The sequence below is a fragment of the Ursus arctos genome, unplaced genomic scaffold (assembly GCF_023065955.2).
Source record: "Ursus arctos isolate Adak ecotype North America unplaced genomic scaffold, UrsArc2.0 scaffold_4, whole genome shotgun sequence".
Taxonomy (NCBI): Eukaryota; Metazoa; Chordata; class Mammalia; order Carnivora; family Ursidae; genus Ursus; species Ursus arctos.
This window is the reverse complement of record NW_026623056.1, coordinates 57,550,214-57,567,157: the sequence shown is the minus strand read 5'-3', so window position 1 is coordinate 57,567,157 and position 16,944 is coordinate 57,550,214. Positions and strand designations below refer to the sequence as shown.

The 16,944-nt window shown below is 39.3% G+C and overlaps 1 protein-coding gene across 8 annotated transcripts in view; it reads right to left on the bottom strand.

Annotated features, from left to right (window-relative positions):
• VGLL3 (vestigial like family member 3) overlaps positions 1–16,944 on the bottom strand; it is a 55,576-nt gene that overhangs the window by 27,035 nt on the left and 11,597 nt on the right. For 3 of the 8 annotated variants that reach the window (XM_026490181.4, XM_048214931.2, XM_048214930.2), the window contains exons 2-3: positions 13,860–13,977; positions 4,637–5,164 (exon numbers count right to left, since the gene is read on the bottom strand). In XM_026490181.4, the coding sequence (XP_026345966.1) occupies positions 4,637–5,164; positions 13,860–13,977 (646 nt within the window). Of the gene's footprint in view, positions 1–646; positions 5,165–13,859; positions 14,146–16,944 lie in introns of those variants that run through there. The other 5 variants (XM_026489918.4, XM_044381149.3, XM_026490106.4 and 2 more) reach the window with 3 other exon arrangements.

Here is a 16,944-nt window from a genome sequence, read left to right as displayed (position 1 = left end):
ACTCACAGCCCCAAGATCAAGAGTCACGTGCTCCACCGACTGAGCCAGCCAGGCGCTCCACCAATAATGTATTTTTTAAATCTACAAAAAGTAGGGGTCTGATCACCTTCCCTGAGCGCTAAAATTTACAGAGTAGCTATTACCTGCAGAGCACATTTGTAAATGTTTTACTTCATTAATTCATTTAATCCTCAATACAACCCAATGAAGCATCTTTTAAAGGAATTTGAGGAACCAAAGTGGTTAAGTAATTTGCACAAAGTTCTATAGCTACTAAGTGATAGAGTGGGGCTTATAAAACCAGGCAGTCTGGCTTCAAAGCTCAGGCCACACACTAATTGCCAGGAGCAATGACCATTAAAAGTTGTGATATATGCCTCCAGATAATTTTTATTGAGGGAGTGCAGGCACACACATGCATGTGTGTGGGTGTAGACAGATAAGAATGATCCATATGGAACTATCCTAGAGGCCAGCAAACTATAGCCCACAGGCCAAATCAGACTCACTTCTGTTTATATATAGCCTATGAGCTAAGAGTAGAAGAATGGGATGTATATTTTTACAAGACTGAGAAAGAAGGGAATACAAAAAGAAGAGTAGCATTTCACGACACATGAAAAGCATTTCATGACAAATAAAATTCAAATTTCAGTGTTCATCAATGAGGTTTTATTGGGACACAGACATCTTCACTTATCTAAGTCCTGTCTGTGGCTGTAATCACCATGCTACAAAAGCAGAGTTGAGTAGTGGCAACAGAGATAGTGTGACCCCGCAAAGCACTGAATATTTCTATCAGGCCCTTTATAGAAAACTTTGTCACTAAGCATTATATCATATTCAACTTTCCAGATTTTCTTAATTTCTTTAAATGGCTGCAAAGTAAAAATGCACCTAAAACTATTAAACCTTTCCCTACTGATGAATATGTCATACATATCCTTTACCAAATCGCTCTCAAAATTGCTGGATTCATTTATTTGCCTCCTAATGGAACGTGAAAATGACCTACACTTTGGTGGCCTTGATACCTGCACATCGAGCAGTTCCAGACCTGTCTCGCCTGAATACAAGCTCTTCCCTCGACTGCTCAGTAGTCACCCAGTGTTGATGCTTAGTCCTGAGCTCAGCCACTGTTTGGGGCTACCTGGTCGACTCAACTTTGCGTAGCCTGTACAGAGGAACCCACCTCACATTCCTTTCAACTACCCTACCTTCTTGGCTTGGGCATATGACACGGAAACTTCTGTTCTTTTTAAGTAGTTAGAAAAGTGGAAGGGTAGCTCCTATTCTTTAGTTCCCCTGCAGTGGATACTGCGGTGGGCCATCAAGTCCCTCCCCATTCCGTGCTGAGACTTGGGAATTGCCTTCAGCAGAATAAAGTCACTTTGCCTAATGTAATGTCCCCTTTCCAGAGAAACACATCCAGTAACTGGTCAGTGCAGATGTATAAAAGCCCATCTACCTTGACTTAAAGTAGGACAATTAAAAAGTACCACCCCAACTCCAGAGCTCCTTACAGAATCCACTAAGCCTCTGTTGAATGTAATCATAGTGAGACTTCTCTTGCCCAATTTTCTCATTGCACAAAGATGTTTCCCTGAGAACTCTACCCCATAAATTGTCTACAATCAAATCTGTATCTTAGGTTCTGTTTCCCAGGGAAACTGACCTAAAACACTCCGCTCTAAATCGTCCCAGAGAAAGAGAGATGTGATATTTGATAGGACTTCTGAGTTTAGGAAAAGAAAAGGAGTACATATAGCTCAGCCCCTCCCCCAGTCTCTCTTTTAGGCCAGCACCCACGCAGAGAGGCACACGCTCCTCCTGCTTCTGTCCTTTGCAGGGTAGGCACACCAGGTTCGTGCCTCAGACCATGCTTTTCAAGGCAAATCTGGGCAACCATCAATCTCTTTTCACAGTAATGAGGCATTAAATTATGTGACAAGGAAGAGGTCTAAGGGAATCTTCTCTGAAGTCTGGATTTTTTCTAGGACTGAATCTCCCAGAATTTAAACTTAGGGGAAGATACTAGAAGTCCAATTGTGGGAGTAAACCAAACTTGAGTATCTCCAATTCAGCCTGATCAATGATTATGCCAATGATGTGATCTTTATCTGCTTTATTCCTTCTCCTTGTTTTCTCGGCTGGATCAAAACTATGGGACGGGGTGAATCTTGGTCATCATCCTAAACCACACTGACAAAGAGGAGCACTATGTATTTCCAATAGGTAAACCTGCATTCCTTATTATGAATAGTCCAATAGGCTTTAAAAGTCAAATTTATCTATATTTACAGGGAGATGGTACCCCAGCAACTTCTTAGATTTGGGGTAGGTTTTACTTCAAATCAAGCTTGGGCATTTTAGATTTAAGAAGCAGTTTTCAAATAGGAAAACCAAGCTTTGTTTCCTTATTGTTAATGTACCTACGTACATCCAGCTCAGATTTAGTTTAAGAATTAAAAACAGTAATATAAACAAAGTGCCTCTGGCAATACCTTATATGTAGGTACTCAGTAAATGTTAATTCACAGCTCAGTAAATCTTACGAACTACTTATGTTAGACCCAAATGGGTCCACGCTGTAGGTTTTTCAATAAGAACAAAAATCCTCTCTCCTCCACTTCCAAAAGGTAGGATGACTTTTCATCCCGAAGAGCCTATTTCAAGCCAAAATTCTGAACTATGAGTAAGTGAATAAACCTCACACCCAAAATAAGGAGGAGTGCAAAATAGGTAGCAGCTGACAGAGAAATAGAAACAGAGAGCAACAAGCAATCAATGTCCCCTTTCCCCTTTATGTTATGGAATGCACAGTATATAGACCGAATGTCTGTGACCCTCTCAAAGTTCATATGCTAAATGCTAACCCCCAAGTGATGGTATAAGGAGCCAGGATGTGATTAGGGAAGTGATCAGGTCATGAAAGCAGAGCCTTCTTTAATGGGATTAGTGCCCTTATAAAAGAGAGCCCAGAGAATTCCCCTGTCTCTTCTACCAGTTGAGGACACACTGAGAAGACAGTGTCCATGAAGCAGGAAGTAGACCCTCACCAGACACTCAATGTGTTGGCACCTTGATCTCGGACTTTCCAGCCTCCAACACTGCGAGAACTAAATGTTTGTTGTTTAAGCCACCCAGTGTATGGTATCCTGTTATAGCAGCCTAGACTGACTAAGAAAGGAGAGAACATTTCCAATGCCTGCTAAGAGTGCTGTTAGCTCTGGCCACACAGATACCCCAGAAGTGAGATAGGGAAGAGCCTCCAGAGACTGGCTGCCCATGATGGCAGTTACCAAACTGGGACTCTAATCCGATCCGGCCCCAGGCATCAAACAAAGTAAGAACTGCCTTCATTCTGTGTAGTATGTGGCAAAGAAAGGAATGGGTGGTGATTAGCCCCATCACATTCTCTTTTCATAGAGAGAATCAAGTACCCTGATAGTTTGTCTAGAAAAGCAGCTTAAACCCAGGGACTTAATAAGAAACTGAAACAGGTGACTTTAAGCAACAAGCAACACTGGAAAGCTCAGCGGAGAACCAATGAACAAAAATAAGAATGTCCTTTTTGTTAGGGTGAATGCAACTTTATGCTAAGCAACTCTGGGGAGTCCTCTGCTGTGAACCAGCATTCAGGTTAAAGACCTTGCACACTAAGAATAAAACTAAGGAAAACTAGAAAAACTAAGAAAAGAATGAGCTTCTTTAAACTTCTGGAAAGAAAGTCCTAATATATCACAAAGTACTCCAGGAAAAGAACCTGGGATTAGAGGTGGAGGTGGGTGACTTTGGAATGTAAACTCTGGGGATGTAATCAATGACTTGATTTGTATTTTAGCCCCTGATGCCTCTGATTTTTGTGAGCTCAAACCTACTAATACTATTAATATGAGTTGTCGGATCTAAAAACCAAGATCAAACATTTAACACCATGACCTTCAGAATTAGTGAATTCCAGAGAGGAGCTGAATGCTCTGGGAAGAAATATTTACCCTACCAATTTTATCGAAATCTGTTGAATATAAACTTTATAGTAGGCTTTTAAGTCTTATGCTATTTAAAACACACAGAGAGAGAGGGAGGAGGAGAAGGTAAAGGAAGGGAAGGGGAAGGGAGGGAAGACAAGGGAAATCCATTCCTTTAATATATGTTTCCTAATTCTTTTCAAAAGACCATGATTATATTCCATGGGTTATATTCCAGAAAGCAGTTTTATAAATCCTAGGTAAGACCTGACAAAAAGGAGATAAGGTATGATGACCCAAGCTTACTACTTCTGAATTGTCTACAGCATTATACGTGGTATAGAGCACAGAGATTGAGGAGATTGAAAGAACGTGCTCAATTCTTTGTAAACATTAGGTAGTAGAGATTCCAGCTCAAAGGGACAGATGACTAGCTTAAGAAATGTGAGAAAAGTTCTGACACCTCCCTCAAGCTAGTCACCCAGTGTCTGCAGGAGTGCAGGAATTATTGCAAAGCAGTTAGTTCTATAAACATACCGTCCACGCTTAGTTTTACATAGACGAGAACGAACATTTCAAAGTATTTAAAAACATCCTCCACATTTTTATATTTATGTCTTTACTTTTCCTTCTTTTTATGGAAAGGAGGAAATTCCCCAGCTCACCTGTTTCAAACCCCACACTTGGCACTAAGTCCACGGTTCCATGAAAGGCTCCGGCCCACGCTGAGGTAGCAGTGGTGACTGTAGTCGGATCTGTCTTTGTGATGTCACACTGGGGAGCAGGAATCCTGGCTGCACGCACTGATGGCATCAGCAGGGGCCCGTAGGATGGATCCAGGGCAGAGCCAGCAGAAGGGTGGTGGTGGTGGTGATGATGGCGGTGGTGCATGTGGGCATGGGGGTGGTGGTGCCGCATGTACACGTCATGCATGTGGCTGTAGGATGGGCTCACCTGAGATGCCAAAGGATAGTGCCAGGACTCAGACGCGGGAGGGGGAGGGGCCGGGCCAGTCTGATGCAGCCCGTGTCCCGGCCAGGGGCTGGGGTCGGCTGCAGTAAAGGTGCCAGGGGGTGCAGTGACCTGGAAGTCAGGATGAACACCCCCCAAGCAGGGTGCAGATGGGGGCTGGTAAGAGCTGGTCCAAAAGGAAGTCGGGAAACTACTCCGCTGGCTTGAGAGAGCTGAGCTGTCTGAGAAGACAGAAAAATGATTTACATAAGATTCAGTTCTAGGATATACTTGTCCTATATGTTACTCTACTTGTCCCATATTTTACAAGCAGGCTAATTAGTAGGCACTCTTTTCTCGTCACACAGAGGTAAACTGATACCAGTTAAGTCTCTGAGATCCCATACCAAGTCGAGGCACACGGTTCAAGGTGCTGAACGAGTGCACCCCACTCCTTGTTTGCTTAGTTTATGCAGTCACAGTCTAGGCTGAGGTCTGCCAAGTCTGGGATTGAAAAGCTTCATTTCCTGCTGGGTGGCTTTCTGCCATCGGGTCTGAGCAGAGGTCACAGGTACATACATCACAGGTAAAGAAAGCTTATGCCCTAGATGTGACTCAGGTAGGTTGGAAATGCTGATGTTTATCAAACTTCTTATAAACACAAATGCAATTTTCATTCAAACAATATTTTAATGCTGAAAGTAATAAATGGAAATACAATTACACTGAAGTATGCTCATTTCTCATCAAGAAGAGTGTAGCCCAAACTTATTTTTTCTGTAGAGGTCTAGGAGCCTCTGGACTGAGAATAATAGTTGTTGATATTTAGTAACAGTGACCAAATGCCCAATCCTAGTCCGGGGGCTTTTCATGGATGTTCCTACTGGATCCTCACACCAACTCTATGAGGTAGTTATTGTTATCACCCCCATTCTAGAGATACGGAAATTGAGGCAGGGAAGAAGCCCAAGATTTCACAGCTGGCAAGTAGGAGACGGGGCTCTGAAAGCAGGTAAGCCTGCCTCAGTGGCTGGCACTCTTCATAACTGTGCCACAAGAGGGCACAACTGCAACCATGACATGAACATCTAGAATTCTGTGAGGACTCTGTGGAGATCACGAGTGGAGGAGATTCAAGTAGGGCTAATAGGTGTGAGGAGGGATTAGGAAGAGGGGTAATATTTTTAAAAAATAGCATTTAGAGATAAATAAAGAGGGAAACCACCCCCCCAACTCTTGTCTTCAGTTAAATTTCTCCACTCAATCATCATATTTATAGATGACCTACTATGTGCCAAGCATAGGGAGGTCAGGAATGACCAAACAGATCACAATCTAGCAGGGGCCAGATAAATAAGTAAACATGTGCAGTGTGACCTGGTAGGAGCTCCCATAAGGGGAAGCACAGAGAGAGGGCACAGAAGCAGCCCAAGAACAAATAAATTACAAGGGTGGGTAGGGCTAGCCTTGTGAAGAGGTTGGGAAGAGTGGTTTAGGCAAATAAAACAGTATGTGAAAAAGGCCAAAAATTACACACACATACACACACGCACACACACAAAGTAGCATATGAGGAACAAAGAAGAATTACGTGGGCAGAAGGTGGCAAAAAATTAAGACTATAAATTCAGACTGGGTCCAAGAAAGACCAAGATAGGCCTTGCCAGCCATGTGATGAATGGTGGCACTGGGTGAGGAGGTGCCAGTGAGCTTTGAAGGGTTTTAATCTAGGGAATGACAAAGTCAGATCTGTGACAAGAAAGATCCACAACTCCAGCTATAGCCTGTTGTCTACTGTGAGGTATAAAAGAGCAAGCTCAGGCCTGGAAGTCGAGAGAGCTCAGGCAGAGAGCGAGCACCTACCAATTACCTTATCTGATCTCATGACCTCAAATGGATCTGTTGATCTCTCTGTGGCTCTGTCTCTTCCATATGAGGTATTTGAATTAAAATTCCAAATATTTTCTGGCTCTATATTTCTATCATTCTGTAAAGTGCCCTATGAAGTCTATCTCTAGGTGAAGATAAGGTTGCCCATGACTCATGCATATATAAGAAGATACTATTTTCATACAGGGTTCCACACAAAAGAATCTAGCTAGATCTTTCCACCGAGTGAAGACCCTAAGTACTCTGACATAAAAGTATTCAGAAGTCTGACATATCCATATTCTCACTTCATAAATTTCCAGGACGTAGTTTTCTTACCACAGAGGAAAGCTTCTGTCAATTGAACCAGCCACCCTATATGTAATTAGGATCTCACCGTGGTGTTCAAATGTTTCCTTTCTCCAGCTTTCCTGACGACTTTGGCACTAACACTGCAGACCCTTCCCTTCTCTCCCTGTCAGCCCTACACCAGGGCTACCATCATTCACCCCATTCATTCTGCAAAAAGACAGCTATTTGGTGTCTCACATTCAAGTCTGTCCTCCGCAGAATCTCCAAGGTTCTCAAACCCCTTGGGGAAATAAAAATAAAAAAAAAAAATAATAACAATAATAATAATAATAATAATGATATTCTCCAAGAGGCAAAGGATGGAAGCGCACACTGTTCTTCAAGCCTCAAACAGTCCAGGCAAACTGCTAACTGAACGACTTTGCTTTGTCACCATCGAATCTATCAGAAAATAACACTTAGAGTCAAACTTACTGGCATTGGGGCCAATATGTTTTATTTCAGAACTGTCTCCCTTTGACATGTGAAAAGTGGCTGCTAATGACCTGTAAAGAAAGTTGTGTAAGCTGTGAGACGAAAATTCGATTTGCCTTAAATGGTGGCCATTTGTAGAATATTCTGTCACACCCACAATGATTTCTGTCAATGTTAAAATTAAAACCCACGCAAAAAGTTTACAGAGACTCCTTATGTTATACAGTGCAGCTTTGCCACCCTGGATCTGCCACTTTGCTGTCACGGATTTAATCTTTGATACCAAACCCTTCATCCTGCTCATAACTTTCATCTCCTGATGGGGCCAGAATCCCGTTATGAAAACTGCTAAGCCCAACCCACAGGCGCATGCCAGAGACACCGAGTTCACCTTATTAAAATCCCCCATTAAAATGTCAAAACTATAGAGTCTATGTTATTTTCCTGGATGCTTTCCTTTTACTTCCTTTCATTTATATATACTGGGACCCAATTGTATTTTATAGATGCTTAGGCTTTTGGATATGCATGCACAAATGTGACTAATGAACAAATTCCTTACCCAAAATATTACCCTATTTATGAATTATTGTATTGTAATTAGTGAACACACTGTCAATGAAAGTGGAAATCTATTTTTAAAAATGTGTTCCATAAAGGCTGAACAAAGCTTTAAAATGCCTCAGGGAAAAATAAAATTAGAAGCAACTTAATATTTTCCCAGTCCATATGTCTCCTGAGATTAATATAAAGTCTGCAGAGATCTATGCAGCCTTTTTCAAAGACAGTGTTGCATTTTACAAGTAAATGAAACAATATTGAAGAGAAAATATGTTTATGGACCGTCTACACTTCAAAACCACTATCTGGTATCTTGGTTGTTAAAAAAAAATCTTAATACAAAGAAACAGATGATATACTTTGTTTCATGCCTGGGAATCAGTATGCTTATTTCATACGTATGTAAATTTTTTTCATTACATGACTCTTTGCTTACGAGTACTTAATCACAGCCACATTTGTGTAATGGAAAAGCATATGAAAAACTTGTGCACAAGCTATTTCCATGCAATATTACTTTTCAGGTTAGTGGAGGCAATTCAGAACTGTCAGATGTTAATACTCCATGGTGACTTTGGACTCAATGGTACTCAATATTTGGATGATGTCAGCCAACACTGACATTATGACACATACAAAAAACCTAAATACACTTTGGTTCAATTTGCATTTGGAAATAAAAAAAATTTTACACACACACACACACACACACACACACCCTTATTTCTAAAAAAAACAAAATGACAAAATTGTTATGTTGCCTAATACAACCCATCCAAGGCATACCCAGTTTTCTTACTGTGTGAATTACACAGAAATACACCTTAAGGACACAGGAGAGTTTAACATGGAACATCAAGTTATTCTTTCAATTTCATAATAGATGGGGTACTTTTTATATTAGCTCTAAATATTTCTGGAAAAAAAAAACCCTAAGGGCAAACAATTTAAGCCAGAGAAAATTCAACATTTAATTTCAAAAATTAAACATTTTACTACTTAATTCTGAAAAAATGAAAACTATATTAAAAGGGAAATGGTACAATAGAATGGTGTAAAACCTTTATCTTAAATCATCTTTAAAATCTCCAGGAAACACTCTTAGAATAATGATACAAAACATCAACATTAAAAGATAACATTTACCTTTCTATTAAGTGAAAAAAATGTGACTCAACTCTTAACCCAAAGGGTCCTTACTGTAATTTAATTCCCATCCTCTTCTTCTGTTTCCCATGAAAACAAATTGTTGGGTCAGAGGTAAAGGCTACGTTTCCCAGTGTTTTCTGTCACTCAGGAATTAGGCATTACCATTATGTCCAAAGTTTGTCCTCTAGTTACTTTGTTCTAGAGTTGCTCACAGTGGACACTGTGACTCAAATGGGAGTTTCAAGGAGGCAGGACGATGAGGTAGGTCAGGCCTCACTTTCCCTCATGTGTTTGTCCTAAACTTGCCGCAGCAATGACCTCCAGTGCCTCCTGGAGATGCAGCTCAGCTGTCTTTCCCAGTCTCGCCCAGCTCAGGAGACGATCGTCCTTCCTTTTCTCCTCTTTTACTGTCTCAGGTTAGTGCTCATTTTGAGAGGTCTTTGCAATGAAAATGAATTGCTCTAAGCAGACACTATATAAATAAATCAAGCAATAATTACTTATTTTGTAACAACAACAAAATACAAGTTCACCACACAGCAAGGTTTTTCAGTTAGTGATATTTTCATTTTGTTAAAGCTCAACTGCTCCACTTTCCTACACACACACACACACACACACACACACACACACACACACTTTTCGTAGTAACACTTGGGCACTGAGATCAATGCATAGACCTATTGGAAGCCAATGTTTCTATTTAGGTGGGGTTAAGAGCGTAATCAGATTCATTCCGTTTTCTCAACTGAGAAGCCCCATTCAATCCTTGTAAGAATATATACTGGGATAAGAGGTAATTGATGTGATATTGTGCCAAATAAAGTACAAATATTTCCTATCAATTGTTTGCCTAAAAGCTACAAACACCTAAAGAGGACTTTCCTAACTCTGTCAAGACACACACTTAAAGTATGACCATTATTCCATTATTAGCTGACACTCTATCTTTGTCTAAAGATTTACTGTGGAAATATATTCTGCAATCAAACATAACTCAGTTTTAAATTCCTTTGTAGCACTGTAGCACTTGTGTAGCACTGTAAAAACTTCATGCCATAAATTAGACCCTTTAATTTAATACAGCTGGTTAGCAGCTCCTGCATAAAGTATCATCGCCATGGCCATCAACATTGTCAATAGCATTGAGTAGCTACTTTGTCCAAGACACTGTGTTTTTGCCAGAAATACAAGCTTCCCAAAAACAATGTTTCTGGATAAAAACCCAAGGTTGGTTTTCTATGTATCAATGAGTGGAAACTTACTTAAGGAAGAGAGAAAAGGCATCTATCTGATCATTTAACACCTTGCATAAAGCCCTGTGCCACAAATCATTCATACACATTATCAAAGAATCTTTACAATAACCCTGGGAAATATAGATCAATAAACACATATTATAGCTGAACTTGAGCTTGGACAGATTTAAGTAATTAATCCAAGATCATGTTGCAGTCAGATATAGTAAGGCCCATACTGGAACTTCAAAATGAACACAATCCAATGACTGCATTATCCAAACCTGTGTTACTTTGGCAATTAATACAAAATTACCAAGAACTCTCTTCACCAGACATTGGAATCCCAATTTACTATACTTCTCTTAAGGATATTATTTTCTAAACCTTTAATTATATTTTTGTAGATCTCCTTTCAATCACATCCAAGTTGTGTATATTTATCAAAAATCGACTAATTCACAACTAGAAACAACCATGGCAAAGTTTTATTACAAACGGAAAGTAAATAACACACTTGAAATCACAGAACTTCACAGAGAAAAGATCTGAACAGTCACTTAATTCAACCCCCTTATTTTATAAACAAGGAAACTATAACCAAAGATTTCATAGTTAATGCCCATAAATTCTATATTGAGAACTTTTTTGTTTTCTTATCTGGGATAAATGGTATGAATGTGAATCATCTAATTCAGTCATAATCATTTAATTCATATGTATTCTTGACTTTCCAGACAGAAATGCATTATCTTGAGTATTAGGGAAAATGATGCGAAAACTAGATACGATATATGTAGTCTTAGTCGGAGAGGGAGAGATGAAAATTGAAGAGCCTGCTGTGTTTGCCTGCACGGCACACCCTGACACACTAAACCGACAGAGCCCTAAAAATCCTAGTCTTTCCCTAGCACTCTGCTTTTCATTCCACTCAAGGCAGCATTCTTGCTTCTCATTGAACACTCTGAGCTCAGTCCTTCCACAGGGACTTTGTACTTGGTGTCCTCACTGCCTCAGATTAACTTCCCTTTAGATGTTCATATGATGAGGAACATCCTTATTTCCTTCAGGTCTGTGCCCACATGTAACAGACTCAGAGAGAGCATCTATCTTCACCCTGAGAAAAACAACACCTAGCATTTCATTATTTACTTATTATCTGTTTCTTCCACTGAAAAGTTTCATGAATGTAGAGGCTTAGACTCTCAAGTTCACGCATATATTCCCACTGCCTAGAACATAGTGGGACCTTAATATTTGCTGCTTATGTCAATGAATGAAACAAGAGGTAGATTTGAAGGCCAATTTTAAGATAATCCCAAGAAAATTGTAATAATAGTTACTGAAACATTACTATGATCCATCCTTTCTACTTGGACATTGGGCATCAGTCCAAAGACCTCTATTCAGTCACACAGATAATGGGAAAAACACTGGATTGTAGAGTTTTTGCATATACACACTTGAACCTCACTTGAAACTATCCTGGTTATAATGTTATAGATAATCACTCACATCTAACTGTAATTTTGGGCTCTTGTTTTTATATTCCAGATTAACTGATTACTAGGTTGTATACGCCACTATGCTAAAAAAAAAAAAAAGAAAAGAAGAAGAAGAAGAAGAAGAAGAAGAAGAAGAAGAAGAAGAAGAAATAGAAGAAGAAGAAGAAGAAGAAGAAGAAGAAGAAGAAGAAGAAGAAGAAGGCGGCGGCATTGTATTTAATACCCTCCTAGGACAGATTATCATGATATGATTTATTATTGATATATCAGACTCATTTATTAAAGCCAGCAAATTTACTGAAGTTTTCCTATTTTTCACCTTAAACACATATTAAAAGTATTTACCACATGCTATCAAATAGAATATTGGTCTATTCCACAAGCATCTTAGGCTTCTAAGGACTAAGTTCTCAGTTTTGTAGGAAATCCATGTTTACTAATCAAATAAGCAATTATGCTCCCCAATTCATTTCTATCAAGGTCTCCATCATTTGGGTTTGTATTCCACCTTCCTCTCTCTAGTCACTACTATCTTAGTGTTGTTCATATGTACTAAAAGGAAGAAAGAAAGAAGGAAGGAAGGCAGACAAGCCGGCAGTCAGGTCAGGCCTGGCAATTACATATAGCCATGACCTCTCCCACAACGAAGCAGAAGCATTCCTCTGATGCTGAGAGGGAATGACCACGTATTACCTCTTACCAGCCCTCTACCACAGGTGGCCTACCACAGGTGGCCAGCCTTTCCTCACCATAGGATCGCTTGGGTCACTGGTTAAGACGTGATTCCCAGAGCCTCCCCTTGGAGACTGATTTACCACGTCTGTGTTAGAGGCCTACAATCTTTGCTTTTAATGGCATTAGATTAATGATTTTCAACCTTGAGCCCGTATTGGAATCACTGGGAGGGCTGGTTAAAAGACAATTTGCTCTACCCTTGAGTTTCCGATTCAGTAGTTCTGGGGCGCAGCCCAAGAATTTGCATTTCTAACAAGCTCCCATGTGATGCCCATGTTCCTGGTACTGGAAACCACACTTTGAGAATAATTTTACTAGAGGCTTCTTATAACCAGGTGAGTTCAAAAGAAACATCCATAACACATTTCTCTGAAACTATCATTGAAATGATACATTATTTTCCCCTAACCTTGTAATTTGCCCAATTAAGATGTCACCCAGTGATTTCTGTGAACTAGGAATCAGATTCAAACACACCTCTGTGACCTCTGTAGAGAAGGAAATAGAGAAGTGGGTGGCCAAACGACTGCTTTACTTTTACCAAGGTAAAAACAATAGTCTAAACCATGTAGACAGAGTCAACAATGTCTGGATTGTAAACGGCAAGAGCTCATACCACAACAAAGCAGGACAGAGAAAACTGTCAAGAGAACACAGAAGGCTTTCAAAGTTTGGACTCCTGGGTCAGACTCAGATTTCTGCTATGTCACCACGTAGCACCTAGTGGAATGAGCAAGAGCTAATTTTTAAAAGCTGATCCAGGCACGCCTATTATTTAGAGATCCAAATTGGGCCATTGGGGCTTTAAGGAATGGCGCTTCACAGCTCCGTCCTGCCACTATAAACTCAGGCCAGTTGCATCACTACTTTCCATGAGGAATTTAAGGGGTGTGACTGCATCCTTTCCAACCCTGCATTCCACATGTGACAAAACTGATCCAGCTGTTTGTCTGAAAGAAATTCCTTGCTGTCCTTAAAAATTAAAAAGCAAGTGGATATCCGTCCTCCAGGGGCAAGTCTCCAGCTGGAACCTGGTACGGGCAGTTGCGAAACAGAGACAGTGCCCCGGAGAGCATCTGCTTTTGAATTCTTACCTCGCCATAGGGGGGTTAGCCCCATCTTGCTTTTTGAAATGGCAGATTCTGGATGGAGGGTGCTGGCTTGGCCCAAAGCTCTTGAGAAGTGTTCATCCACTACTGACCCAATGTCTCCCTGGAAATAAGTGAAAAGGACACAGCGAGAGTTAAGGTACTCCATCTCGGCAGGCTGGTCTTTCTCCTCCTCCTCCTCCTCCTCATCCTCATCCTCCTCCTCCTCTTGTTTGCTGGGAAGGGTGACTTCCAGAGAGTCCTGCATCTTGCTGTATACCGCTAACTTCTTCTGGGATGGAATAAACAAAACACGGTATCAAAGACAGTTTGTAAAAAAGCATTAACTACTTAACTTTTCACTTAAAAAAAATCTAAATATTAACATATGTTTGCAAGCTGATTCTTCTTCAGTCTGCTTTACTCCATCTTTCCCCTCCCCAAACCAATCTTCTCCTTCCCACCCTGAAAAAAGAAGTCTATTACTTCAAATTTGGTAGGAAAAAAAAAAAAGTAAATTATCATTACCAGATAATATATTTTCAGAATATAAAAGGCAGGTTTGTTTGGTTTCTCTTTTTCATAACCTAAACACACCAAAAGGAGAATGACTTTTAAAAATGGACAGATTCCTTCCAGTTTTTCATCAATTTTCTATCTTAAAGTTTTAATGTACATCAACGTTATAGTTTGGGACAGAGAGGAATGGGAGACAGGAGGGGGTGCCTGGGGGGGGAGGGGGGGAGAAGAAAAGAGCTTTCCGTAAATGAAATAAACTAAAATAAAAAAGGAATGTAGCATCTTATAAAAGGATTTGGCAGATGTGCCGAACTCATTTCTCGAAAATCAAACTAAAATGACAACGTAAGTCTGTGTGAAGATCCATTCTGCATGGAACATATTTTGCAGATGTGCCACTTGCCACCAGTATCATGGAGGGGAAAAAAGATGATGTTATGGCTTTACTGAAAACAATACAAGGTGCTACCAATGGCTAGTGTGGCTTTCAAACAGAAAGGTGAAAGTTCTGTTATTTTAAAAATATTCTTAAAACATAAGATCACAGCTGTAACAATAGTCAATATATGTTACACCAGGCACTCTTCTAAAACTTTGAACTCGTTACCTCACTTAATTTTCATTATTCTACATCATGGTTATTGTTACTATCCATATTTTAAAGATGAAGAAACAAAGATACAGAGAAGTGAAGCCACTTGCCAAAAGTCACAGAGAATGACAGTGGTGGAGCCAGAACGCAGAATAAAAACATGCAGGTATGTTTATGTGTATTTAGAAGGGGAGGGGAGGGGTATCTAGTGTGGGGGGAAAAAAATCACCAAAGTGGTATGTTATTGTTTTCTGGCTGGTAGGTTCTGCAGTTGTTATTCCTGCTTTTCAATATTTCCAAATGTTTTTCATTGAGTACATATGATTTTCATAAGCAACGACTTCAATCTGAATTATATATATAAGATAATGCTAAAGATTATAAAACTTATTATCCTAATGATGAAATGAGCTATCATTTGTATACCTGCAAACCCGTTTCTTTGTTACACCATTTTTATTTCAGAAAAAAATGCATGCTGGAAAATGAATGTGAGTCGAAAAAAAGAAATCATTCTAGAATACTCCGTAAGCACATAGTTTTGCAAATGTTATCAAAACACATAACCCAGACTTGTGTTTCTAATGTAATTACTAGCTTCAAAAATCTATAGCCCCAAATTACAAATGCATCATTCAATAAATTGAACCCTTTTACCCTACCAATGAACATGTTTTTCTTTTTTTTTTTTTTTAAGATTTTATTTATTTATCTGACAGAGAGAGACAGCCAGAGAGAGAGGGAACACAAGCAGGGGGAGTAGGAGAGAGAGAAGCAGGCTCCCAGCAGAAGAGCCTGATGCGGGTCTCGATCCCATAATGCTGGGATCATGCCCTGAGCCAAAGGCAGACGCTTAACAACTGAGCCACCCAGGCGCCCCTGAACATGTTGTTCTAGAGTGAGGTGGGCCCTGAAATGTTCAGGCATATTAGGAGCTGTTTGTTATTATGTAGGAGCTGTTATTTATAAATATATGTATTACTTTATATTTAAAATCTGTGTCAATATGGTTATCGCTTGTTGATGAATAGATAATTCATTCCTGTGAGTGAATACGCCTTGCAGATGAACAGGCGACTGTAATGACTGTGCGGTTGTATTTCTTACAATCTGTTTTGCACAGGTTTGAACATGTTTATATTTAACTTCAATAGTAAAAACACCACGGTAACAAAGGTTATGTATAAAATGAGGGGACTGAACTAAATGGCCTCTAAAGTTACTTCTGACTTTAAATTCCATTATAAAATAAACAAATATTACAATTTATTAGTCAAATCACAGTACTATTTCTCTGTGTGCATGTGTGTTTATCTGAAGTTATGCCGTTAAGCATATACACACACTCTCTGCCAAGTACACCAACATGTTAAGAGGAAGCACTGTTTTTATATAGTAAAGGAGTTAAAACTGATCTAGAGAGTGACTTCACTGTCCACTGGTGTTCATTACTATCTTTGAAACTGATCTTTTTTCCTGTTAATGTCTAGTTCAGCATCAGTTTGTAAGAGTCAGGTTTTGCATCTAATTGGTTCATTTGTTTAATTTTAATATTTATTCTTTGAAGGAAAAAGCCCTGGGCTGTGCTAATTATCCCAAGAAAGGCAATGTTTTATTTTATCCCAAGTAGCAAATAATTCTTAGATGAAATAAAATTAAAGTTTTATATATATGTAAAAGATTTACAACTGCAAATCCTGATATAAAGATAGCATTGTATTATGACCAATAATAGCAGTAATAAAATATCTTAATTAATTAATGGCAGTTGAATTTAATCTATAGATTTTCAATTTATTTAAGATTATACAATTTTCTAAATGCTATAAGTTTCATTTACTCTTTTTTGACCAAATTTTGAATGGTCGGATACAAATAAATTAATCTAAAATTTACATATGAAAAAGTCAATATGAAGTGGGGAAAAAAGTGAACAAAATCTGTCATTGTATCAAAATACCTTTTAGTAGTCTATTTTCT